We start from the raw sequence: 27,778 nt of genomic DNA on the forward strand, positions 1-27,778 counted from the left end.
CATAAGGCCAATAGTGTAATTGATTTGATAAGAAAATAAATAGTAAATAAAAATATTTTAGTCAGCTATTTTGCAAATTTCGAATTAATTTTTAATGATTCGTAATTAAGATGATAAAAAAAATTAAATTTTAATATTGTAGTTAATTTAATGCGCCGATGCATTTGCTGCATCATTGAAGGTTTTCCAATATATTTTCCTTTTTTTTTATCTTTGCTAAGCACTAAAGCTTGTGATTTTAATCTATTGAGAGTTAAATAGTCGAGTATATTTTCAAGATCGGATATTAGGTTATCATTCTTTGCAATAATTGGTGGAGCAAAACTGCAATCTTTTCCTTTAATTTAGATGACATGGATCACGCTCAAAAATTTTAAATAACCGTTAGTCAAATCGAAGTCAATTAGACAAAATTCCCAGTTAAACGCATTCCTGCTACATCGTACCCCACAAGCAAAGCGCCCGAACGAGGGAAATCATCGAAATTTTAATTATCTAACGTCGACCTAACGAGTTAAGTACCTCCACTAAGCAGCACTCTTCTCCCATATCCAACCGTGTTCAGAAGGTACCGCTCTCGCGGTGCCGCTTGTTCATTCACTCTTGGACGGAGAAATTTTAAACAGCTGACAACTACCGCACGAGCCGTTTCCACCGAAGAAAGTGAAGGGTTGCGTTTCATCACGTTTTTTTTTGGGGAGCTCTCACATTAAACGAAAGCGAACTTGGTCAACTTACGGTACTGATTTCGGTAGTGCAAGCACTTTTTCGTAATTGGTGGTTGTTTTGTGTGTCGCAGAAGGGAATTATCTACTCGACTATTCATTCGAAAAGGTAAAATGTTCTATTTCGATTTCCTGCTTATATTTTAATAAGTAACAAACCGAAACTTGCGGGATAAAATAGAGACAGTACTGAGTTTACAACGACCACTATACCACACCTAATCAACGTTCTGTAGTATAGTGTCCTTTGCTGATGTAAATGAAATAGGGAGTTTTGAATGTAACTTAAGCCTCAGTAGAAGTGTGTAAGTCAAATAAGCATAGACCCAGCCCTTTTCCATTAATATAATATTAATATTAATTAATTATTATTAATTATTAATATAATACCAGGGCAATGTATTGAACGTTTCCTGCCACCGGGAGTAAAATCCAGAACCTTCCAGAATGTATTTATTAAAAATGGAAACATTGTACGCACACTGTTTATCGGTAAAACTAAAATATTTTTAAAACGTGATTTCTTGACAGCACATGATCAATTGGATGGGACAATTTATGCAAATAAAAATCATCTCTGCTTTAAACGAAACAAACGGAAAGATGTCTATTAAGCGGACAATTAACTGTCAGGAGATCGGCCGAGAATTAAGAAAGCGTGACACTTTGATTCTACAATTTTATTTCGCAGTCATTTGATGCAACAAAGTATACAGATAATCAATTCTAATTGTTGTAAATACAGCACAGATAGAATTGTCTCAAAAAATGTTACCTTTATTTTAAAAAGTAGGATACTATGCATGCTAATTTTAAATAAAAAATTTTTATTTGATTTATAAAATACTATACAAATAAATAAAATATCAACTTGGATTCTTTTTAGTCGCTGTAGTTCAAGCAGTATTCTCCTAGATTGAGACTGCTTAAATTTTTCTATTCTAAAAGGTTACAAAAAGTTTTTGACCAGAAGGCAGAACTATTTTTTGTTGGGGTCTATTCATAACACATATAGAGCATTGGAAAATGTTTATATGAGAAATCAATTTTACTAAAACAGTGTTGCTTGTTATTTAATTATAATAATACAAGTTTGATAAACGGCCCATGTTTGTTTTGGTTTAGTAGTGCCTGTAGAACTTTATCAACATGTTGCATACTGTTTGTGACCTAATGAATGCAGAAAACATGCAGAACCCTCAAAACGGACAATTAATCTAAATTTATGGAAAGAATTTGATCGTACCCAAATCCATAACTAAAGCCAGTTATTTATAAAGCAAAGCAGACTCGTGACTAAAATAGTTTCTAAATTTGTTGCATAATTTATATATTTTTAAATAGTTTCCAAAATAAAATATCTTTAGTTTAAACCTCTAATAACTGTGTTTAATTTTTGGCTAACATAATATCATAATAACATAATAACATCACAAACTAAACAAACAGACAAAATTAAAATTGCGTCTATATAGTCAAATACCTTACTCCAATTCTCTTAAAAAAACAGCGAATCTTAAACAACTACATGATCAAGCTCATTCACGAAGAATACTTTTACGAGAGACTTATAGGACGGAGATGAAACCGATGATTTTGGAAAAAGGAAAAACTTGTGATTAAAAGTCTGTCGTTATTTCCTAACGAAACTGCTCCATTTATTTTTAGTTGCTTTTGCATTTGCAATTTTGCTTGGCAGATGATGGGTTAGTTCAGCTATTCTTCTTGTAATCGCGATATTAGGGTAAAATACATGCATCTATTAAAAACTGTAGTGTAATTCGTCGATTTAAATTCATCCCGTTGTGCCCGGTTTTTATGCCATCCTTGTCTGTCTAAGTACGGCCTGGTGTCGCGAAAAAATGACATGACGCGTTCAGTATTCATAGCATATTAAAATGTCTTAATTAATATTGTTGGTCACGTTTTTCTCATATGCAGCGTACCTGTAACGTACACTTTTGTCGGTATTCGATTGTTGTGGCGACACTAACTTTCCTCATAAAGGAAACTTAGCTGTAAAATATTCGAGAAAAGGACAATGCCTGCCCCATTTTAAACAGTAATGAAAATTTTACATGGCTTCAGTTTAGTAGTAATTAAAGTTAAAGTTGCATTACTACTCATGCAATTTTAATTGAATGGCAATATAAAATTTATAGTTGCATAGTTGTGATTAAATATTCTGCATTGAAGAAAAGCTTTAAAGCGAGTAAAAACTTAAGAGCCAAATATTAAGGACTTGAAAGAAAGAAAAACAGAAGCTGGTGCTGCGCAGCTGTAATATTACGGGGTTTCTAGCCTGTGCGCATATTCATGTCTCCGCACTATTTATCGAGAGGGCAAATTAAAATATTTTTGTTCCGTTCGTTGGACTCTATTTGACAATTAGCTGGGATTAAAATAATATACCGATAAAGAAAATAATTCTAAAAATCACGGCATTTTGGTGGTTTATATGGCCCATATAATTCGATTGAAAATCAGACGCGACGGTACTAAATATGCCATTAATATAAATTGTACGACGTTCACCGAGCCGTAAACAAATGTTTATGTTATTTTTTGCTTCGATCGTCATTATATACATATACTAAATAAGTTTTGAAACACCCTGTATAATTATAGCATGACAATGAAACTTTTTTTTCTTATAACAATCATGGTCTGCTTTTTCTAGATCATGTGCAAAACTCTTTTGATTGAGAAAAAAGCTTAATCTAATCTGTGCTGCAGGTACAGTGTAGGTTATATTAAACTTTAAAAAATATATTTTGGGTTATTTTCTTTTTTCCTAACTAAAAGGGATAAAACTTTATAGATTTTTTTTTCAAATTTGGCTACACTACTGCAATCATCAATCAATCATCTAGATAAGTTGAAGCAACCAAAATCCTAAACCAAAATTAAATATTGCGCTAGATTAAATTATTCGATAATTATCACGTTTATAACATTCCTCCTTATTAGTTAAATCCTTGGAAAGTTTATTTTAATTCCTTCATCTTGCATTAAAGATTTGCGCTATTTAGAACATTTTGCCTAAACAATAATATTTGATTGTAAATTAATTGAATTTGAATTTTGTTTTAGCATTTTTTAAATTTATTTTTAAAAAAATCATCGCAACAGTATAACAAAGACACTTAGAGCTTACTTTTTTTACTTATGTGCACTAATGTAAATTTTACATGGTTTTACAGGTAGTCTAAGTAAGCATAAAAAAGGTAGTGGATATCATTTCAAAAAAAAAATACCAATTCAAAAAGTTTCTAACAATATTAATGTAAATTTTGTAATTGCAGAGTTGATATTAAATATTCTGCGTTGACAGATTTGAAAAGAAACACAGAACCAAGTACTGCGCAGCTCTAATAATGTAGGGGTTACTCGCTTACGTGCATCTTCATGTCTCCACACGATTTGTCGCTAACGAATAGGGCAAATTAAAATATATTTGTTCCGCTTGAGTCTAGAATTTCACAATTATTTAAGCTTAAGATAATAGACCAATAAAGATAACAATTCTGAAAATCGCGGTATTATGGCCATTTATATGGTCCATACAATTCCGAGACTCGTCGGCAGTAATGATTGCTTAGGTCGTAATTAAGACTAAATAAATTTTGAAACACCCTGTATAATTATAGCATTTATTCTATATGGTAACACGGTAACACAGTCTTAGTATTCATTATTTGCACAGCTCTTTTGATAAAAAAAAAGTTTAATCTGATATGCAGGTACAGTGTGCGTTATATTAAACATAAACAAATTGTATTCTGGTATCTTTTCTGAATTTACCCGTACCACTGAATCAACAAGATGAATAAGTAGAAGCAACTTATACTTCCACTTCGTTAAATTATTCACTTTTATTATTAGTTGGAAAGTTTAATTTAATTAATTCGTTTTTCATTAACTATTTAACTTATTTTAAATATTTTGTTAATCAGTGGTATTTGGGATTGTGCATTTTTTAAAATTTCATCGCTACCTGTGTAATATAATTATAATAAGCACTTATTGAATATAAATTAATAATAAATATTTGTCATGACATTTTTGGCGTTTTATATGCTTTTAAAAATCATGTGCATTGAAAATGAGACTATGCAATTTACATGAAGCTTGCTAAATACTGAAAACTCTTATAGAAAATCCAATTTGACTTTATTATTTTTATTTATTTATTTTTGTAATATTTATTTATTATTACGGCGAAGAACTCTTCTTGCAGGCATTAAGGCAGGGGTAGTGACCTTTTTTCCATGCTGATGGGGTGACATATCGTACCAAAAAAACAGAAATTGTTGAAGATTATAAGTTTTTTTTTCATACTCAATATTTGTTTGATAATCTTGAAATGAAATATTTACTTGGTTGTTGGTATATGTATTTCAGGGTAAAAATAAGCTATCCTTCAAAATAATCATTTTTGTATGAAGCGAAATAAGTTTTAAAAACTTAAAATTTCTTGCCTATTTATCATTTGTGGATATAACTTATAATAGGCAGGTAGAGCTTCAAATCACAACCACATATCTCTTACCTATATGACATTTTGTGTATAGTTCAGAATATCGCATTTCACAATCAAGAAAATTGGGTTAAGGAACGAGTTTATCTCGAAAACCTGTTACGTTTGAGATTTGTTATTTAAAGCATGCGGTACATTCGAAATAGCCCGCCTCCGAACCGTAAGTTATCTAACCAAGTCTTTAACAATTAAAGACTTTTAGTACTTACACTAAAGTGAACGGGGAATAATTCCCGAAGCACTGGTCTATTTCTATCGATATTTAAGCGGACGTTTATGTTTTTATTAAATATTTTGTTTCGAAACGGTTCATTTTGTTTGATACGAGATAGTTCTAGTTATCTTATATATAACATAACATCTGAAATCGATATCGTTAGCGAAATTTAATAAGCGGAAAGATAAAATGTCTGCGGTCAAATCTTGCGTATCATTGAACACCGACCGAACTAAATAGGTTGAAAAACCGTAGATTGTCTATTCATTTGCGCAAACAACCGTCAATGTTGTGTTAATTGCCATCCAACTTAAACGGTAGATCGACGTGACTTTTTCAGGAGAAAATGTCTCCAATTTGCCGTGATCTAGTTCTCGTTATAGGTTTTTATTGCTGAAACTGACCGTGGATTTGACATTTATATCATAATTGATGCCTGGCTTTCAGAATATTTAAAAAAAAAGAATAAAGAAGCGATTTAAATTTCAGCATAAAGGTTTTAACGACCTATTTTGAGATACCATATAAGATAATATAGGGATCTAAGGACTGTAAAAATTGATGCATTTCAGGCGGCAATATTATTTTTCTAGGGAACCTTGAACAAGATATAGACTTAGATAGAAAATACTGCCTTAAAAATGCAATGCTGTCGAATTGATGAACTGTCAGCGACCATGTTTGTTTTAGAACGCCTCTAGATCTTATTGGTTGGTTTGAAATAACAGGGGCTATTGGTTGAAAATGAAATTTCAAAAAAACGCGACTGTGCACATTAGATTGCCCTTCTCGACATTATTTCTCATCGTCACTTCAAAAGTTCCTGTATTATCAGGATAGGCAGAGAGCCTCTATATATCTAGTAGCTAAATGACATACAAATTAGAAATGAAATACAGAAGAATTCGGCACTCTAAGACCTTCGTAATAATTAACCAAACAATTCAATTATCTATGGTGCGAGTTTTAAGTTTAAGTACTTTCACCGCCAGTTGGTATAAATTTGTTATCAGAATTATCAAATTCATATTTAATTTCGAATGCATATCCAATGTTCATGTTTTTTTTTAATAATAAAAGATGTTAGTATTGTTTGCATGCTATTACCTCGTGTGGTGCTTCTTGGCAGTTTAAATATTATTATTCGCCTGATTTATACAATACCACGAAAATCTTCATATAAACCCCACCAAAATAACTTATGTGCTTAGCACTGAGCAAATTTTATGTTAATGGTTTCAGCAAATTTAGGTAATTAGGTAATTTAGGAATGAAGTATTAGAAAGTTTTCCACTTCGAATGCCAAGGTGGCTATTGTATTGTTTGCCGAATTCTTTAAAAATTGAATCCTCTCAATAAAGATTACGCTGAACCAACAACTTCTCTTACGGTTTGAAGATTCTATGGTACTCAACCAATGGAAATCTGCGCAATTATCTCGACAGTTAAAGAATTGTGCAATTTTTGTACTAATTTTTCTTCGAGACATGTAGTAATAATAATTGTGTAACAAGTGTGAGAATTAGAATGCATATAATGCGTCGTTTATGGCGATTTGTCTGAACAAAATCGGTTTTACTACAACGGAGTAAAATAAGCCTCAAAAGGATGTTGCACTACATTTCGAGCGATAGCGATCGAAAATAGCAATTAGGAAAGAATTAATTCTATATAAGAGTGAACGAAAATTAGTAGGTACAATGAACCCGATGGTTTAATAGTCTTTTAATTAATATTTTTTATACAAAGGAAAATTATGCATTTCAAAAAAGCGAAGTTGTTTGAGTTTACGATTAAATTTTTCTTTAGCCATATTTTATGTTTGTTATTTAAATTTCATATTATTCTCTATGTCGACGTAATTTAAATATCTTGCATTCCATTATGGGAGATTAGATCGGCAAGTTTGAGTTTTGCAATTTAACCTGACAACATTATTAAGTAATTAACAAATTCCATACCATGCAGTGAGATTGTCGGAAACTCAATTTGAAGGAGTTAATTTTTATTATACTTAATTTAAATTATGAGCAAATGTAATACAAAACGAATAAATATTTGCTTTTTGTATTGAGAGAAACTTCAAGGCTTACCGTATTTGGTTGAATTTGGAGAATATTACTAAGTAATAATGACGGTAGCTCCATAACACTTGCTTATCGCTAATTATTTGAAAATAGAAGAAAAACAAATGTTTTAAAGCCAGACATCTAAGGCGACTAAAATACACGCTGTAAAAAAATTTAAAGACATGTTCCAAGTAAATTGAATGTCCTTGGATAATTGCTGAACAAAACAATTAGCTACTTAATTGCATTAATTTACACGAATACCATCTGCAGATCATCTAAACATGTACGTTTGTCAGGCGCATTTAAAGTAATATCTTTTCATCTTTATATATACAATACAATGAAAGAAAAATTTGGAGTTTTCCTTCTCTTATATTTAGAAATAATATAATAAGTATAACCTATTATGTATGGTTCAAGAAAAAGACATATGGATTTTATTTTGCTTCGGATTTTTTAAATAGTTTATGGTTTTTATACTAAACATGCTTGTTCAGGTTCGATTCATTGGTTTGCGTATTTTCTCCTATGAGGAAATATTTCATTTTATATTTAATTTACTTTACATGCATGTATCTTTCGCTCCCTAATCAGCGAGTTTTAATAATGAAATTTAAAATCTATGTATCAACAATTTACGATTAGTAAGGGGAGTTATTAGTGAATCTGTTCTCACGAAAACAAATTGAAAGTGATTTATCGTACATCGACAGATTATTGACCGTCAGCATTTTCTCCGGCAACCATACGTAAATTATTGTTCATTATTCATCGTTATTTATCTTCGATAAATCTTGTTCAAATGCACGTGACAGATGGTTTCGCGCGCCATGTCGTAACTGTTACTTAAATATTCAGCGGACATGTTTGCTTCACAAGTTCAAAGAACACAATGGCGTAGATGTCTTACCTAGAAATCTCTCATTAAATAAAGAAATAGCATGAATGTAATAATTTCCTAGAAAATATTAAAGGAATATGTATTTCTAAATTATCAGTTTTCTGAAGGTGCTTACTTTTTAAATATATCTCTTTGGTATGGACAGTAAAAACTTACTGTGTCAACTTGACGTGACAACTTGGTCAAGTGTTTCTTTAAAACGTAATTTGGAAACACTTAAACCAAATCCATACCTTACAAGTCAACCCAACCCATTTTGTATGTTAAAGTTAACGTGGAGCTGAATGTTTAGACTGCATGTCTGTATTAAGAAATATGACAATACATATGAACAGTACAGGGCAAAACCCCCGTCATTGTATAAACAACGAATAACAAAAAAATCAAATAAAATACTTCAAAAAATTTTATGTAAACGGAAAGGAACAACAAAATACATATGCCTCAAAGAAACCAGTTCAATATTTAGAGAAAAATTCCAAATAAAACGACTACCAACTATCTTCTTTCAAACGTCAGTAGGTGGACAGTCGAAATAGGAATCATTTTTAGTTGTAGGAAGGTTACTGGGGGTTTGGATACATCTTTGCTTCTGGGTTTTCCAATAGTTTGTCATTTTGTTATTCAAGATAACGTTCGTGGGCCTGCTTTAGCTCCATCTTACTCTTTAATGCAATGGTGGGGGTTTTCTCCTAAAACAACAAGAAATTCGGTGTTTTTCACCTCTACCCTTCATATTCTATTCTTCTACTTTAATTCTTACAAAATCAGTTTCTTTAATAACAGACGAATTGACCGAATCTCTTAATACACTGGATTAGGAATATGAAAAAAATATTGGTTAATAACGATTTTGATTTTGCGAAGGCGGCAGATGTGTTAAAGATGTTAGAAAAAATATTTTTTCTACTCACTTCTGTAAAATACCTAATTACCCGCCGATCTAGCGTACGGAAACCGTCACTTTACCACGTCAGTTTCGTTTCCCATGAATCCGAGTCACTTCGGACATTTCCGGGATTTTACCGCACGGATTTGGGAGCAGTCGGGTGTTTTCGGAGATTTTTCTCACGCTTTGAATTTTGACATTTGTCAATTCTGACGGTCATGTCAGTGAATGCATTCTTGTTGTTTTGCGAAAATGTATCCAAAAACTCACGGTCGTAGAAAAAGTGTAGTATGCAACACGTTCGGTAAACTTTTTAACTCACTCGTTTATTAAAAAGTCGCTCAGCTGCGCTCCGCCCGTGTCAAATAAACTGTTGAGTCAAATGCCGTTTACCGCACATGTTGCATAATATACTATTAAAGTCAAGTCAAATTATGGCAATTAATAAAATAAAAATCAAATGAAACGGCATTATAAAAAACGAAGAAAAAACCGTTTAAATATAGTGTGACTTCATTCTAAAATCGGGCGCCTCTGCCTAAACAACAACGTCAACATGAAATCCATGTGGGCAGCAGGTGTCAAGGGCGTCATCTAAAATTTTAATACGCAGGAAGACTTATTGGCTATTCTAGACAACGCTTCTGCGTCCTGCGAAAGAGCTCAACAATTTATGGAAAATCTTGACGCATTTTATGAGAGCAACTCGTACACCCTCCGTATGCGTTGTGACTGAAAAGTGTGCCCGGTTTCAGTGTTGCCTTTTTGTCGCATCCTTTGTTTCGTATCAAAAAAAATCATCGAATTTTCAAACGTCTTTCTTACTAATATGTTTTTTAAAGAACTATATATTGTAAAACTTTAGTTTCTCACCGTTCCTTAGATTCATAAAAAAACAAACCGCTATGAAACTGAGAAACTTTGTCCATATTCTCCCAAAGTTTGTATGAGCACAAAATTAATTATTAATACTTATCAAATAGTATCGAGGAAATGCACTATAAACTTATATAATCACGCGTTCTTGCGAGAAGTTAAGTGAGAGAAATTAATAGTTTAAATCTTTTACGTAAACCATAACTACGAAGTATAACACAATGAGAAACAATTTCCTACACGATGCACAATAGGCCGATTGATCGTATGTGAACCGGAAAGTTTTGAAAATTGATCAAACGATTTTTCTAATTCTAGGTGATCGCGTAACTGCCTATGATGCCTCCGGATGAATTTTACTGGAACGGTACAGAGTCGGAGAGGTAGGTAATCAAATTCGGACCGTCAAAATGGATAGGCTAATGGAATAATGAAATAATTGAAAGAGTTATATAGGCGATTATTTATTCTTTAACGACTCTTGTGTAAATTATATTCCAGTCCAATCAACTACCCATCAAGGCAACTAACTAAAATTCTTATATCGTTCCTTATATGAGTCCATTCATTTTGACAGTGCCCGTTAAACAAGTCCAAAATAGTTAATTACTTTCGCACTTTCAGTGAAGAATCTCTTAAAGACTATCACACTCTACCACAGAGTCGCAACCAACCATCATATATAGATCCCTGGGACTTGGAGAATTATGCGTATATTCGAGAACATCTCGACTCTATGGAATTGTCATCGAATCCTTCGCTACCTCTAAGCGGTACGAGTAGTGGCGATTTGGCTGAAGCCCATTCGACTTCTTTCTTATACGTCCCAGGTAAATAGTATTCTAATTTTATAGGCTTGTCCATTTGGGTATTCAAATCAATATTCGCCAATTAATTTGATTAAAGAACATTATAGAATTATTTACAATTACATACAATGATTCATAGATATGGTTCGAATTCTTTCAGTTGCGATAAACGTTCTTACGCCCCGGATACCGGGTGCGTCTCAGTCCCTGGTAACCAGAGCGCTATTCCCTCCGCTAGAAGAGCTCTGTACTCTCATAGTGAGTTTGTTGTTGACGACTATATTAAAGGAAATTACTTTTGTATTAGATTGGCTCCGGGAAAGCCAACTAGTCATCCAATTTTTAAAAGAAAATCCGGATACGTCTAACAATTGATAGCTAAATATTTTTTTTAAAAAAGGAGAGAATAACGAAGAAATTTGAAATGTGTCATACTGACCAAGGAAAACCTAGAAAGTATATATAAAACTAATTATTTTTTACTACATCGCTACTCCGTGTAGGTAACAAAAGAATAGTTGACGTAAACAGGACCTACGAAGCGGCCGATCAAGGAAATTATGCTGATATAGATGAACTGCGAAGCGAAAGACCATACTACACGGCTAGAAAACTGAGATACAGCAGTTTTGCTGGTAAGTCCGTTAGTCTTCTTCAAAATTGAGGTGTTACATAAATTAGAATTAGAAAATTCTTAAGTTATCTTACACATTCTTTCATTCTATTTCAAAAATGGAAATACGCAGAATATGATGAGATGTCAGATCGTTTACAAACGGTAAATGTAAAATTATCGATCTTTATTATTTATTTAGGTAATAGTAATAAAAAAAGAAACGCTTTTCTTTTCTCAATTCAGCGAAGCACCAGGAACTGCAGTGTGCAGTGTTAAAATAAATTTTATTTTCGTGCGTAATTAACTCTCCATATTGCTTGAATTATGACCCAAATAACAATAATAATTTACCTTTAAGTACACGCAACGCTAGCGTAAAAATTGCGTTATGTTCTCGAATTGAATTGAAGAAAGTGTATTATTATTTTATTATATACGTTTGAAAATTTCACGATGCCCTTATGCAACACTGTGTATATAAACAGTGTTAAAATCCCTATTAGTTTTAATTAATTGTAGGAAACTTACTACAGAGGATTAGAATTGTTTTTTCTTTAAATCGATCCCTTTAGTACCTGCTTGGTTTATTCCTTAGAAATGTATATACGGAATATCCCATTTTCGAGAGTTTAACAAGGTATCCCACTTATCTTTAAATATATGCCTTTTTGCTCAGAATTTAATGCCTCTCGCGGTCAGTTCAAAAAGTTATTATTCGTACTTTGTTATATATTTTTTTAAATGAAACATCCTGAACCGATTTTAAATTTTTTGTTTTTATACGTTTTTGAAATGTAAATGATTGTCTTAATATATTTTTTTATATAAAAGTATATTTTGTCATTTTTAAAAATCCACTTGTCTGTCTTTTATCCCAGTTAACAATAGGATTGGTGTTTTTATTATTATTTTATTCTTCGCAACAGTTACAATTTTTTCTTTAGGCACTTACAAGGATAATTGTCTAGAAGCCAGATTTTTTTTTGTAGAGTGTAAATTTTAAGATCCAAATCATCAATCAATGAAACGTCCTGTGCATTTCATAAAAATTTGATTACGCTTTTAAAATAGTTTCTAAAAATGTATAATACTTAGGAAATAGAGAAAAGAGTATTATTTAAGATTACCATAACAACAACAATAATGTCAAGAATATTTCCAAAAATGTTGAAATACACGTTTATTTTAAAAAACATGTTTAGACATTTTTAAATAAAATTAAAAAAACACATAAGGTATGTAGAAAAACATAACTTTAGCTAGTATCTTAAAATTGAATCTTTTATAGAAAATCTGAGTGCTCTACTGGATTCTGCTGTAAAAGACCTATAAGAATTACTTTAAATTCCTTGAAATTTCACTGCAATTCCTACAAACTGTAGAGCACATTTCATCAGCAACTTTATCCTTCGTGCGCTGTTAAGTTTAATGCAATTTTTTAGCTTTTAGCTTCCTAGGATCTCGAAACTGCTGCAAGAATCGGGATGACATCAGTAATTCTGCGTTGTCACTGACGTTACTTGAGTAAAATTATAATTTAATTTTTTATCGTCCGATAAATCGGAAGTGAAAAAAAAACAATGAAGTTTTTAATACCCTTTTGTTCTACAAAACATTTTTTCCGTCGGATCACCTCGTCTTAAACTCTATACACGATTGTGTGTTTACAATGACCTTCCGTTTTGCAGTTTAGAGAGCTTTTACAATGTGAAACGCCTTCGAAAAATTAACGATCAGCCATTTAATGAAGGTGGAATCGCCATTGCGTAATTGTGTTCATTCGTAAAAATTTTAAATTGTACGCACATTCACAATACCGTCCTCGTGTTTAATGGTACAACTACAAACGAAGAACGTTTCCAAACGAATTAATTGTTCGTCTCGGTATTCTTTGTTGCAATTTGACAAATGTTAAGTAATATTATAAAGTACGAGGGCCTGGTGTCAGTGATTTGAAATCCAATTCTCGGATAGATAGATGTATAGATTTATATGCACTAAGCATTTTATAATGTTAAAACATAAAAAAATACTCAGCTTGGCATTATGTTATTAATCACCTGCATTTTAAAAGTGGATTATAATCTCGTTTGCAGATCTCCAGATTCGTTGAATTACCTTATTTTGTTCGTAGTTTACGCTGTGAAAGCTTAAACAAAGCAAGGATTTATGTTCAGTGTTTGCCCTAATTCTGGAATTACTTCTTACGCCAATTTAAAAGTTTCAAACTCTCCACAAGTCAATATCAATCAAACGTTCTATTAATGTAGGTAGGTAGGTGCGTAGGTATCAGGCTGGACTGAAGAGAGAATGATTTTATTTGAAACCGTTCTATTCTTCATCTTGTGACTCAAAACGTTTACTAAACCTGTTGTATACTATACTTTTTCTATGACCATTAGTCTCATTTTTGCAAAAAACACGTTGATTGACATGACCGTCAGATTTGATCAACGTCAAAATTGAAAGCGTGGGAAATATCTCCGAAAACATCCGATTGCTTCAAAATCCGTGCGGTAAAATCCCGGAAGAGTACGAAGTGGCTCGGATTCATGGGACACGAAACTGACGTGGTAACGTGACGCTTTCCGCACGCTAGACGGGCGGGTAATTAGGTATTTTACAGACGGGAGTAGAAAAACTCTTGAAGTCACTCGTTTATTAAACACTCGCTCCGCTCGTGTCAAATAAACTGGTGAGTCAAATGCTGTTTACACTTGTTGCATAATATACTATTTTACAGAAGGGAGTAGAAAATATACTATTAACGGCTCTTTACCTACATCCTGCAAATACAGTTGTAGATATATCACTTTCTACTTTTCACAATATTAGGGCTACTGACAAAAAATGTAAAAAAATCTAACGAAAAAAAAAAAACATGCAAAAGCCATTGTGTTTTATAAAGATTAATTTTGATAATATGTCGGATCCAGAATTAAAATTTACTCCGCATCTTAATTCATCTTTCAACTTCAAATGGCAAATGACATATAGTGATGCTGCACACTTTTGCTCAGATGAAGGCGATAAATATGCAAAACAACTGTTTTTTGCATTCACCACAAATTGTTGTATATATGATAACTAAAGTTTCCACAGTATATGCTTCATAAAATCAGCGTTAACACTAACGTACATAATATTAAGTTTAAAGATTTAAAGGTTTTCTTACGTTTCCAGCTCAGTCAACGGAAAATTTCAAGCAATCTTATTCTTATTGCTTTATCACAGTAATCAATAATCTGCCTAATGACCTTAAAAAATGAAAAACTCAAAAAACAATCAAGAATAAACTATTTATCTGTTTGTTCTCAAATCTCAAATCAAAGCTTGTTTCACAAGGTAATACTAAAACTGTAAAGTGTGCAAGCAAATAAAAACTTCCAAAGAACAATCGGATATATATTTTTTTTATATATTATATTTATATTTTAGGTTTAGTGTTCTTATAGTCACCATACTTGGAAGGTTCAAGAGTTGCATTGTTTCCTTAATAATATTATGTAACTAACTTGATTCAATAATTAATTTTAAAAATTTAATACGTATTAGTCATAGCACAAACTTTAACCTACGCAATTCCTATCTTGCGGCATCTCAATAAATAAAGTACAAAAAGAATACGTTAACCCGTCACCGATATACCAACAGTGTCATGAATTAGTTGCGACCCGGTATAACGCAACTTAAATAAACGTTTCTCATTTATCGACGGGCCCAATGCAATTGGCATGCTTTCGCCGAGGTACTTATATGGAATAATAGTGGCAAATAAATACATGTACGGATGCGGTATCTTATTTGTTGATGCAACAACCTCTTACGCACCGGCTACCGATTACAAAAAAAAAATGCCAAGGGTGCCAAATAAAGAAAACCGGACTCTCATTTAATCTAATAATCATTCCCGGCGCTACCTATTGGGTGTGCCTCTAACAAGCGTTTATCTAGCAAGAAATACACTAGGTGTCAATCGCATTTAGCTACCTAACGATGAAAATTCAGGGTGGTTCGAACATTTGTCCAAATTTTCGTCGCCCCCACCTTGATACATTTGATTTCGCATAAATATTTGTTTTTCGAGTTATCTTAACCGACACCGGAAAAAGTTTCCACAGAAATGACACTTTTATTTAATTGGACTTTTATTTGGAATTCGTAATAATGCTATCTACATTCGATTTCGCAGGGACAAGAACCGAGAACTCTTGCTCCTTACCAAGTACTACTTTCACGCGACTACAAGCTGTACTGCGTCTTCTGATCTCCCATCAGGAATTCAGATGATATATAATGCGTCACAGCAGAACAATTCCAATGTTAAGTGAATTTACTATTAACTTACTTACTATTAAGACATAGGCAATTAGGCAAGAGACGTGCACGAACATCCAACACAGTGACGTGAAAGATGCACAGTGTCAGATAAAAACAAAATTTAGAATAGAAATGATTATTTTTGTCAAAGAGTGTGTTTTATTTATTTTTTAAATGGTTTTCTACAATTTAGTACCTTAATATGTCTATCGATGGGTCTATCAAAGGTAGTGTAAAATGGGATAAAAATAAATAACTACATCTCTTTTTTCCAATTTTAAATACCATTGGACATCCTAAATAATAAAATTGACGTTTTAGGTTTAAGGCTATTTGACTATCTTCTGAAGCAAATTGTTTCATTTTTTTCAGAAAATACTATTATACCATCCTAGTCTATAGAAGCGACTCTCCAAATTAATTAAAATATGTTAAGCCTTTTTGGAGCTATCGACATTTATTTTTCATTTCCTTTGCAAAAAAAGATTCAAATTTGTCTCAACCGGACGAGTTGACAGTGCTTAGTGAAAAATAATTTATTAATTTAATACACATTTTGCTACTTCATAAAGAAATAAAATTGGTTATTGTTGACTAAACCTATTTTTTTATGAAAAAACTTTAGATGAGGATAAACATATTGAGATGCGGTTTTCACTGAGTCATTATGTGTTTATTTGACTATTTAATGATGTAAAAACGACACATCGTTGCTTTTTTTATATAAAATTATACTTTTTTGTGATGTCCGAAAGCGCCTCCTGGATAGTCTAAGAAAAGCCCTTTTCAACTAGTCGAAGTCTATTAAAATGCGTTGAGCCTTATTGACATTTATTTATGAAAATGTTCGAACATCACTTACCACTTTAATTGCAGAGCAAGTGGCATTAAAAAGTCAAGATGCCCGGCCATTTCATAAACTCAAGAAATATTTCCATTTTCGATTTACTTAGTGATTTTCCAAATATCGTACCTCGTCATTATTGCGACTCCCAGTTAAATGTATTGCCAAATAAAGTAAAAATCAATTTTATAACACTAGCATACAAATAGCAGTTTTTCCCATATCTGTTAAAACCTGTTTTTGAAATAAATCACTCAAAGGAGTGATCGCAAATTAAAAGCAAGAAGTAAGTAAGTAAGAAAATGTATTGAATATATTGATCAACTGCTAAAGGTTTTAATTTTTCAAAGTACCGAAAACTAATTTTAACCATCAAGTAGATTTGTTTTAACTTTATCTAAATTTACCCAAATTTTTGCACTAGGGTGGCCGTCGTGCCCCACACTCCCCTATTTATAATGTTATATATAATAATTATAATTATTTAAAAAAAAGTTACTGATTAGTAACTATTTTTCTACCGATTAAAAAATTGTTATTGGTATCTTTAAGATTTCTAAAGTTCTGGTTTTAGGCTAAATCCATAGAATTATCCAAAAAAAACACACTTTCAATAAATTAATTATAATTAATTATAATGATATGGAATCGCGTTTTTCAGAATTTTTACGCGGTCCATTTTGCCCCTGGTATTACGGAAAGTGCTAAACATGTACAAATAACCAGAATTTATAATTGTTTGAAGAAAAAACAAAAGAACACATTTTGGTTAATTTTTGAGGTGGTCCTCCTTGCCTCACCTTCGCCTACTAGATTGTTGAGACCGTGCGAAAACGAATGCAGATAGCATTATTACAAATTCAAAATAAAAACGCAATTAATTAAAAGTGTCATTTATGTGGAAACTTTTTCAGGCGCTGGTTAAGATAACTGAAAAAACAAATATTGACGGAACAAATAAATTGAGACAAGCAATTTAGTTAAGGCTTTCACTTAAACCGCCGCCTCGACAACAAATAAAAACGTTCCATTGTACAGGGACTATGCAAAACTGTAAATAAGCAGATTGATTAATTATTTTTATTCTAATTTCGGGTTGCTCAATATTAAAAAATATATATTTTTTTGTCCTCTTGTTTGATTTGAGAAAAAAATCTTCATTGCACGTCTCTAAGAAAATAAGAATTAAACTTTTAAAAAACTGGGATGTTAGGTAGATATCTGTAATCTTTATATCAATAATACAATAAAAATTGTTATAAACATACTATATCTGAATACTATTTTATGTATTTAATGATTAGGAAAAGCAAATTATTAAAATAAACAAAGTGAGTTACTACTACTAAATTACATATACAGGGTGTTACAGGAGCCAACAGTAAGCCAATCTTTCCCTAAGTCACTTTTACACGAAGGCGAGTTTATATGTGTAGCGAAAAACTGTACTCCACTACTTTTGGCAAACATTGGTGTCACTTTCTGCAAACCAGAATAATTATGCTTAAAAGGTGTCTTCGGTATAACTCGGAAAACTCACTACTTACACTATAAATATAAACATCATAGTTCAAAATTGTTGGCAAACTAAGTTGCCTTTTTTTTTACTTGAGCAACTATAACTATGGTTTAGTCGTTCACCTGTCTTAAGACCAGTTAAAACTGATTTGGCCCACTCCTATATATTGAATGAAGCCACATCAACCAATATTCCAGAAACCTGAAGTATTCAGAATTGAGAAAAACTGTACCAAGTTCAAATTAAATGCACTGTTATCACTCATGTGCAATTAAATTTTTTTATTATAATGATTAATAAACGAAAAAGTACAAGCTTTTCTAAGCTCAATTCATCTTGCTTTCAGAAAGCCAAAACAAAAAATGTAACGTTAACCTTCAGTGTGTTACCTCGATATTCCAAACGCGTTTTCGATAATTTTCTATCTATACCCTGTAATTGACTAAAAAGATTCAACAACCCTGTTTTTAGATGCTGCAATTTTCTTCACATCATTTTCTATCACGTTTTATACGCGACACTTCGATCATGATATGAATAAGTTTATAAAGGAGTTGCAAACTATACTATACGCTAACCATTGGTTTTTGAGTTTTTCATCATCACATACGACCCAAAATACCTATATGGGAAATTGACGCACTAAAGTTTGTTATCAAAGCTTGTGTTTTGCATCGACCGGTTGCATAATATATTATTATACAATAACCAACTACAAAAAATAATCTAAACCATCAGAGTAACATTCTTTGCAGTCGGATCGTTGGTCAATATCAATTACGTCACCGAAATTATCAAATCCGCCTCGTAGTAAACAAACAAAGTATACATTTGATACACACGTTAGTTATTTTTAAAAAAATATGCCGTAAAACGAATTTCGCTGCGGTAATTGCGGACCCTATTGTTACGGTATTCTTGTCGTGGTAAGTGCGCTTCATGGTAAATTAGATACCGTCCTTCGGTTTAAGTGGGCGATAAACATCATATTTGGCGACATCTACCATTTTTTCAATTGCAAAACGAATATGATTTACCGCAGAACTGTGCTCGCCGATGCATACTAAGCAAATTAATTACCTGTTACTTGCGAAATATTAAACAGATGTTTGTTCCCTCTGTGGCTGATATATAGGATCGGGACAACTTGAGCGTATTTATTTTTTTACTGTCTTTTTTTTTCCACAATAATGGTATTTATTTATCAGGCTCCCCTCAATCAATAATGATTAAAATATTAATAACAAACAAGTCTTTATTTCAAAATTTTGGGATATTCAACATACAACTGTTTGGAAAAGTTGGCAGAGCCACTTTTTTGTTTTCTTTTATCAAACAAATATCACTGTCTAATGAATTAGTATTTTCAAGATAACCGAACAAATTTTTTGTTCAATATTGTTTGTAGATGCAATAATAAAGGTTACTACTACTACTACTACAATAGTATATAAGTATGTAATTAAAACGGCGTAACGAACGCCGTTGAACGTAAACAATGTAAATTGTTAGTTAAATACTGGTGCAAATTTTCCGCTCCATTGTTTTTAAGTTACGATATCGATGTTGTTTTGAAACGTACGGAAGAACATTGCAATTTTGTCAAAGCAACCGTGGTTCGTATATGTAATCGTAGATATTTAGCAGAAATATGGTAAGAAATGGAGTATTATAATATATTGGTGCGCAGTAGATGGCCTGACGGAACAGAATGAGGTGCTCTATCGAGTCTATCGCACTAAAATATTTTGAAGTATGCAGTGTTAACGCTTGTATATAAACAACAAAATCCCTCATTTTCATTTATTTGTAGTTTCTGTCCAACTATTTCGCGCTTTTTCGGTATAGGCTTTATTTATAATATATATAATATAGGGTTTGGAACTTGACAGGATGGAAGCTTCTGTCTTGAGACTTAAGAAAAAGGGCAATATAGTTGAAAAGAAACTGAAATTAAATAAAAATGAGGTTTTACGAAGTTCGTTCTGTCTATATGCGAAACTTTTTTCAAAATAATGTTGATCAATGTTGTTATTACGTAATAATCATTTATTTCAAAGACAACAAGAGATAGGTATAGGAAAACTTAAACAAAATTCGGATAGTTTCTTCCCTAGAATATACAGGGTGTGTTATTTAAAAAAACAAAATGTTATTTTCAGAACACTTTGTATATTTCATCTAAAATAGTATGCCTGAGTCCTTTCAGGAGCTCTTTGCAAAAGTTCGGCTCTTTGTTCAATTAAAAAAAGGAACTATTAAAATTTCTTCGAGGGTCCAAATTGCTTAAAAATCTGGGAAATTATTTTTTATTTTGATAACGATAAGACATAGATAGGCATAGAGAAACCTGAACAAAATCTACTTTATTACTTGCGTAGAATCTAAAAACGAAATGATATAGATACTTCTCCATTAAAACTAAGCAAGATGTTTATATATAACACTGCATTCTTGAAAATATTTTAGAGAGATTAAGCACCTCCTCTTACATCACCCTGTATAATTTGAAGTACCTAAATTTGTTGACCCGGTCGCCAGATATTTCTAATGGACCCAAACCGTATATTTTATCCCATAGTATTATTGGCGGACACCAAAACACTAAGGTCGGCTTGAAGAATATGGTAGGAAAAGCGAAACTAGTTACATTTTCCAAACACGATATGATTACCACATCAAAACATGTTTCTAAAAACACAAGCAAGATGAATAAATATAATTATTTGCCACCTACATGTAGGTTCAATATTATATACACATATAGGATTAGTAGTTTTTTCTACTCCAGTCTGTAAAATGCCTAATTATACACTGATTTGGCGTGCGGAAAGCCACTTTACCACTTCAGTTTCGTTTTCCACATATCGGAATCACTCCGGACATTTCCGGGATTTTACCGCACGGCACTTCTTGAATTGTGATTTTTGTCAATTCTGAAGGTCATGTCAGTGAATGTATTCGTGTTTTGCGACGATGTACCCAAAAACTAACGGTTGTAGAAAAAGTATAGTATGCAACACGTTCGGTCAATTTTTTAATAATAATATATTATGCAACAAGTGCGGCAAACGACATTTGATTCATGGGTTTATTTGACACGAGCCAAGCGCAGCGGAGCGAGTTTTTATAAACGAGTGAGTTAAAAAGTTTACCGAACGTGTTGCATACTATACTTTTCCTACGAACATTAGTTTTTGGGTACATTTTCGCAAAACAACAAGAATACATTCACTGATCGTCAGAATTGACAAACGTCAAAATTCAAAGCATGGGAAATATCTCCGAAAACATCCGATTGCTCCCAAACCGGTGCCGTAAAGTCCCGGAAATGTCCGAAGTGGGTTGGATCCATGGGGAACGAAACTGACGCGGTAAAGTGACGCTTCCCGCACGCTAGATCGGTGTGTAATTAGGTATTTTACAGACGGGAATAGACAAAATACTAAATAATTAAAATTTAAATAATTACAAACAACCCGTGTACCTGAAAAAAAAACTAAGTAATTTTTCCTCCTCAATGTTTAAACAATTCGTTTCACTTGCATTTTGTTTTTAAGTTTTCCCTTTTTTACTTTAAAGAAAATGGCAAAAGTTGTATTATTAAAGCTTTTACGTGGCTCAACTTGTTTCATCCCATAAAGCTCTGACATTTGGAAATATTCTGTGCGAATTAACGGAGTTTAAGGAGATTTAATTACGGTATACAAACTTTCAGAACAAAATTCAATTCTACTAAGTATTTCCGGACTATTTTAACAAATTTTACAAATTTTGAAATTTATTCAAACCCTGGTATTCTATTAACTTCTAACAGAAGTAACTAAATCTACATGATGAATTTTCTTCCCTGTCAGATACCGAAGAAAGTGCCTATGAGGAAAGCATGAGAGAAAATTCTTCGGTCTTTGGGATATACGACAGGGCAGGTCGATTCAGGCGAGTGGCAGTTCCAGTATCTGTAGATCAAACGTACAAAACACAACTGGACAGAAGTATAAGTTCTCATGAGGATTACGAGTATGATACTTCATTGTTCTTAATACTTCGCATTTAAATATAAAATTTTAATTTTTACATAAGGAGCAATTAGCGGAAGTATGATATGGTAGTGTCGTTGGTTTTTGTGAAAAAGTATCACAATAATTCCGTGAGTGGCAATCAATGAACACTTTCGTTACTTGTCTATGAAGCTGATACAAAAATGATAATTTGTACCTTTTATTCATTGCAGCTACGATCCATATGGTTCGAAACATGACATATACAGCAGACTCGACGATATGTCAACGCTGCCCATATATGACGACGTCAGAAGACTAAGGAGGAAGAAACCCCACAATTTCGGATTGACAAACTATGGTCATTTAAAAATTGATTATTCCTCCAATTGGAATAATTTGAACAATTATATAAAATATAAGCATTAACCGCAGTAGATATATCGTGTATAAAACGTTAGTTTTATATTTATTAGACTGTTGTAAGATTACAAATAAAAAAAAACGCATTTATTTTATTTCGTTATACTTTAGAATTCGTTTGGAAATCAATAAAAATCTATATTATGCGAAAATAATACATTGCAAAAGAAATAATATAACTTCAAAAACATAATAAAATAATAACATATTTAGCAATAAATATAGACATATATTACTAAAACGAAGCAACAATAAAATAATGGATGGCCGAACATTCATCATAAATTTTTCCATTCACCTTTGCAATAAAATGTTACTAAAAAAAACAATGCTGATTGCACATGCAACATGAAAAAACAAGGAAAAAAAACTAATTTTGGAGAACCTTATCTTTGGAATACTAATGCATTGAAAATAGGTACTTAACCTAAAGGACCAAGGCAATCTTTAATATAGTTTTTGTGAGCCAGGACACTTTTAGATAAAATATCCTCAAACCTAAAAAAACGAATACTTTAAAGGTTTTAAGCTAATTATTACTTACTTGAATCGAATATCTTTATTTTCTTCGATCAAGCAATTGCCTTCTTCCAAATCACAACAATTCTCTACGAAAATGAAAAAATAATAAGCACACCAAAAAGTTTACATAAAAATATTACCTATTTTCGTATTTTCCTTCTCTACAAGTTGTCGATATCTCAAATAAGTTTGTTCGAATACACTGGATAGATGGTCAATATGAATAACATAATCCTGAATCCAGTTAATCAATTCCTCCCCAAAAGCCGACAAAATACCAAAGTCTCTACAATGAATAATGAAATGGATGACTCCCTCCCTTTTTTAAAAAATAAAGGTGCTCTTAGATTTGTCATACCTCCCTCAACTTTGGACTAATTTTCAAAATTCTAGGGATAGCTTAATACAATTTAAAAAAAGTCTACAAAACGCACATTACATATACCATTCGGAATTTTAAATCTCAAAACTTTACTAATATGACCCATATTTTTTTATGACACTCCATGGTTGATAGGAAATCATTTTTGCTTCGGTTTCAAAACACACCATGGGCTCGGGATCTGTCTATGAACTCTTTGAAAAGGAAAAAGTTTATGAGACTCCCGGAAACACCTACTCCCATATGAATGCCTTGCAATGAAATATTATCATATCCAATTAATTTAAATCAGTCTAGTTTAAAATGTTAATGTCACTGTTTTCGTTAATGTTTACATATATTATTTGCTTTTGTTGTAGATATTAATTTTGAAAATGGGTAAAAAACTAGAAGACATGGGCGAAATTTTTTTACCTAAAAGGAAGCTTTGTAAGCTCCATCTTCAGTTTTCTTTTATTAGAAGTTATTTTCTTAAGTGTCTACATCGAAAGTAAGTCGTGTAGCCTAGTAGATTTTTTAATAAATTACTAATTACTAACTAACCAAAACTTACCTCCCGCAATTTTTAAGTTTCTCGTTTTTATGAATAAATTTCGTTTTTAGTTTTATAGTGTCCGATATAACTTTGGCGATCCGATTCAGCATTTCTTTGCTGGTTTCGTTGTTCTTCATTTCCAAAAAATTTTTACTGCTTATTTTCGAATATCTACAAATCGAAGATTATACCATCGTTAAGTTATTAAAAATACAAAAATATAATTCAACTGTTCCAAAATTTAAAATTATACCAACTATTTAGTTTTTTTTTATCCAAATAAATGGTTAAAAATTTGACAGGTTGGAGTTAAGATATAGCTAGAAACAAGTAATTGTCCTTAGAACGGAGCCTTGAGCAATTTCAAATATTTCTGAAAAAAAGCACATTTTGATTATTAGAAATATTCAAAAAACGAAGGAAGATGCAACTTTTCTGTAAACAACTTCAATTTACTTTTAATTAACACTAAAGTTGAGAATATATGATAAACGGTCTACAAAAAAAAATCTCTAAAGGTATATTACGACCCATTTATATTTCCACTGAAAACTTGATATCCCATGATATTATAGACTCGCCACTGCCTTATTTCAAATATATGATAATTTTTCTAAGAGCTTTTACAATCGTTTTTTTGAATTTTGGAAATCTTAAAGACAGATTAACAACGCGACTAAAATTAAAACGCTAAAACCTATATATATGAACAAAAATTTGAGGAACCTGTGTTTTCGGCAACTTCCGTGAAGTTATAAACTATCTTAATAAACGTATCTTATTAGTTGCCAGTACCGTTTTCATAGCTTTATAGTTAGATAAAAGGTCCTACTAACTTTTCATACTTGGAGTCAATAAAAGATTTATTTTTTCAAACCTCTTATTAGCATATTATTTGTTAAATACTCACTGTTCGGAAATGAGGCATACTCTGAAGCAATCTTCCAAATCTTCCTGCAAGTCGAGGACCTCGGCCCATAAACGTGTCAGAATGCTCGATTCTTTCAAAAACTCTATATACTTATTTTTGCTTCTTTCCAGGCTGGATAAAACTCTCTTTAAATGAACCAGACACTCTATGGCTTCTTTATTGTCATTTAATTCTACATCACATATTTTATTGTTTGTGATAGATTCTATGTGTCTTAACAGAGCAGCTAATTTTAAGTGGGCAATTTTCTGTTCCTGTCCCACCCGCTCGACAATCACACCCAAATATTTTACATACAATTCAAAACCAGTATGTAACATCTCCACAGCCAATTTTTCTGAATAAATGAAAAACAATGCCTGCCTGAACAAATTTCTTACATGTCTCAACTGGAATGACACTGAGATTTGAAGCACTTGTTGCACCAGCTTTGGAACTGTGAAGCTGATGCTGTCACTTATCAATGCACCTTTTTTAAATACAAAAACTGTATCTTCAGTTACCAATTCATGTAATATGGCATCGTCATCATGGCAAAACATGGGCTCATTTTTAAACAACACAAGTAAATCCTTTTTTGGTATCTTAATGTCCCTTGATATCCAGTCTTTTAGGGTTCCTAATAATGTGCCATCATTTATTTCATAAGAATAGAACTCGAGTTTATATACAGAGAAAACTTTGATTATTCTTTTGTCGAGAATGAAATGTAGGTACTCGAAGATGTCCAATGAGGAGAAACACCTTTTAGATGGATCAAATTGGAGTACTCGCTTCAACCATGTTTCAATGTTTTGTTTAAGACATGATGTTATAAAGTTTTCCTTTTTTATCTCAGATGAATTTGCCAATGCTCCTGAATATTGCATATATATACAGATGTCATCTGGGCCTTTGTCGCGTATCTTTTCATACCTGCATAAGTAAGGAAAACTTAATTTATGAAGAAAACTCAATGGTTATGGGAAACTGCAAATTTTTGAAAATGATAAAAAATAGCAAAGTTAATACATTTTGAACTTCCAAAGTAATTTGCTATGGTATGTTATTTATTTCAATAATAACAAGCCAATTTTGCTTGAGCAATAAACTATCCTCACAATAAAATCAAAAACTGATGATTGCTAATGTGTGTTGTAACTCTAATGAATTAAAGTAATACCTCTCAAATGGATTCAACTCAGGCAGGAATGGCAAAAGACCACAAATAATTTCAAATACAAGCAAACCCATTGACCAGTAATCCACAGTATGATCATATGGTTTATTTCTGAAAATTTCAGGAGCCAAATAATGCAGTGTACCTACAAAACTAACTACAGTATCTTGAAGCTCTTTGGCATACCCTAGGTCTATTATTTTGTAGACAATATTAGTTTTACGGTTATCACAGTGTTGCAAAACAATATTTTCAGGTTTGATATCACGATGGGTTATTTTATTGCTGTGTAGGTAACTCAGACCACTAGAAATATCCCTGAGAACAGCTCGAACATCTGACTCTGGAAGTCCACATAGCCTAATGGGCTCATTAAGCATGTATCTCCTCAAATTTCCTTTAGTACAATATTCCATAGATAAAAGGGGCAGTCTTGTAGGATTATACTTTAGCAGGATAGTTTCCAAATCATGAGGAAGGCTTTTAAATTTGATTATGTTTAAATGATTAATGGACTTCATAAAATCCACTTCTTTATGCCATCTTTCTTTTTGCTTGTCTGATAATGCCGAAGCTGTTTGAAATTTACATTTTTTTATTGCTTAAAATAGACTTATTTTATACTTATATATTCACTCTAAAAAAACAGTCATCTTTACCTACAGATTCCTCAGTAGTTTTGTTTGTCCACAACATAACGTCACCAAAGGCACCAGAACCAAGTATACATATTTGCATCCAATCTCCTATTTTTGTGGGATATTCCATGATCAGTCTTGATTTATCTGTTATGATTTATATAAAATGATTTAAAAAAATTATAAATTATATAAGGTACATTCAAGCTTTGAATAGAAATGGAAAAATGATAAGACACAAAAAGACATACTCTGGTTAATGTCGTATAAGCGAAATAAGATATTCTTGCGAAAAAAAATTGCTGATTGCTTCAAAACCTTATCTCACCTCTAAGCGGCAAAATTGTATAGATACATACCTATTTATCTATTTATAGCATTTAAGAAAAACTTTACATTGATAACTATTGTTGTACACTGATTGCTTATTCATAAATTAATAAACGTAGTCATTAAATAATTATTTCACTCAAAAATATTGTACCTAAAGTATTTGAAAAACATTACAAAAATAAATATAACCCCAGACTATTACAGAACAAATTGTTTAGGACCAGAGATCGATCTAACTCTATTAATATTTTGGATCACAGACCTCTAATTTAACAGTGTGTGATTTAAATTTATATCGGACACTCGATGGTATAAAGCTTCAATTCCATTTAAGGTATATTTTGTATATATTTCATCGCTGTTTTATCAGGCATTATCTCGCTGGATTTTTTATAGTTTGAAATATTGTACCACCGACGCCTTCCAATAATTTGATAATTTAAGTACTTTTGTTCTTGCTTTAAAGCACAATCAGAACCAAAATCCCAAATATAAATTTGCGGCAATAAAAGGGAATTTAAATAAA

At 31.9% G+C, this 27,778-nt stretch overlaps 2 protein-coding genes across 4 annotated transcripts; one reads left to right on the top strand and one right to left on the bottom strand.

The window, feature by feature from the left end:
• Positions 1-574: 574 nt before the first annotated feature.
• On the top strand, positions 575-22,829 carry LOC132702819 (uncharacterized). The gene is made up of 6 exons (XM_060671618.1): positions 575-834; positions 10,539-10,603; positions 10,845-11,050; positions 11,533-11,664; positions 22,186-22,348; positions 22,563-22,829. Exons 2-6 carry the CDS (start codon positions 10,557-10,559, stop codon positions 22,756-22,758), a joined length of 744 nt encoding a protein of 247 aa, XP_060527601.1. The 5' UTR covers positions 575-834; positions 10,539-10,556; the 3' UTR covers positions 22,759-22,829.
• On the bottom strand, positions 8,925-27,758 carry LOC132702816 (inhibitor of nuclear factor kappa-B kinase subunit beta-like). 3 transcript variants are annotated; one of them, XM_060671614.1, is made up of 8 exons: positions 27,279-27,758; positions 26,941-27,066; positions 26,285-26,882; positions 25,102-26,037; positions 24,210-24,362; positions 23,415-23,560; positions 23,297-23,360; positions 8,925-9,147 (listed from the first exon to the last, which is right to left on the bottom strand). In XM_060671614.1, the coding sequence occupies exons 2-8, from the start codon at positions 27,047-27,049 to the stop codon at positions 9,123-9,125; spliced, it is 2,031 nt and encodes a 676-aa protein (XP_060527597.1). In that variant the 5' UTR covers positions 27,050-27,066; positions 27,279-27,758; the 3' UTR covers positions 8,925-9,122. The 3 variants fall into 3 exon arrangements, with proteins under 3 accessions (XP_060527597.1, XP_060527598.1, XP_060527596.1); XM_060671613.1 differs by lacking the exon at positions 8,925-9,147 and adding an exon at positions 22,986-23,250 and having other exon boundaries at positions 27,279-27,757; XM_060671615.1 differs by lacking the exons at positions 8,925-9,147; positions 27,279-27,758 and adding an exon at positions 22,985-23,250 and having other exon boundaries at positions 26,285-26,893; positions 26,941-27,063.
• Positions 27,759-27,778: the final 20 nt, after the last annotated feature.

Source organism: Cylas formicarius, unplaced genomic scaffold (genome assembly GCF_029955315.1).
Source record: "Cylas formicarius isolate icCylForm1 unplaced genomic scaffold, icCylForm1.1 PGA_scaffold_6__28_contigs__length_40554024, whole genome shotgun sequence".
NCBI classification, from domain to species: domain Eukaryota; kingdom Metazoa; phylum Arthropoda; class Insecta; order Coleoptera; family Brentidae; genus Cylas; species Cylas formicarius.

Bases quoted from the DNA above. Each gene is read 5' to 3' on its own strand.
- LOC132702819 (XM_060671618.1), top strand. From the start codon at position 10,557: ATGATGCCTCCGGATGAATTTTACTGGAACGGTACAGAGTCGGAGAG. The intron at 11,051-11,532 runs GTAAATAGTATT...TACTCCGTGTAG, and splicing joins TTCTTTCTTATACGTCCCAG to GTAACAAAAGAATAGTTGAC. The intron at 11,665-22,185 runs GTAAGTCCGTTA...CTTCCCTGTCAG, and splicing joins GAGATACAGCAGTTTTGCTG to ATACCGAAGAAAGTGCCTAT.
- LOC132702816 (XM_060671613.1), bottom strand. From the start codon at position 27,049: ATGGAATATCCCACAAAAATAGGAGATTGGATGCAAATATGTATACTT. The intron at 23,561-24,209 runs GTAAGTTTTGGT...TATTCATTGTAG, and splicing joins AAACTTAAAAATTGCGGGAG to AGACTTTGGTATTTTGTCGG. The intron at 23,251-23,296 runs GTAAGTAATAAT...TCGTTTTTTTAG, and splicing joins AATAAAGATATTCGATTCAA to GTTTGAGGATATTTTATCTA.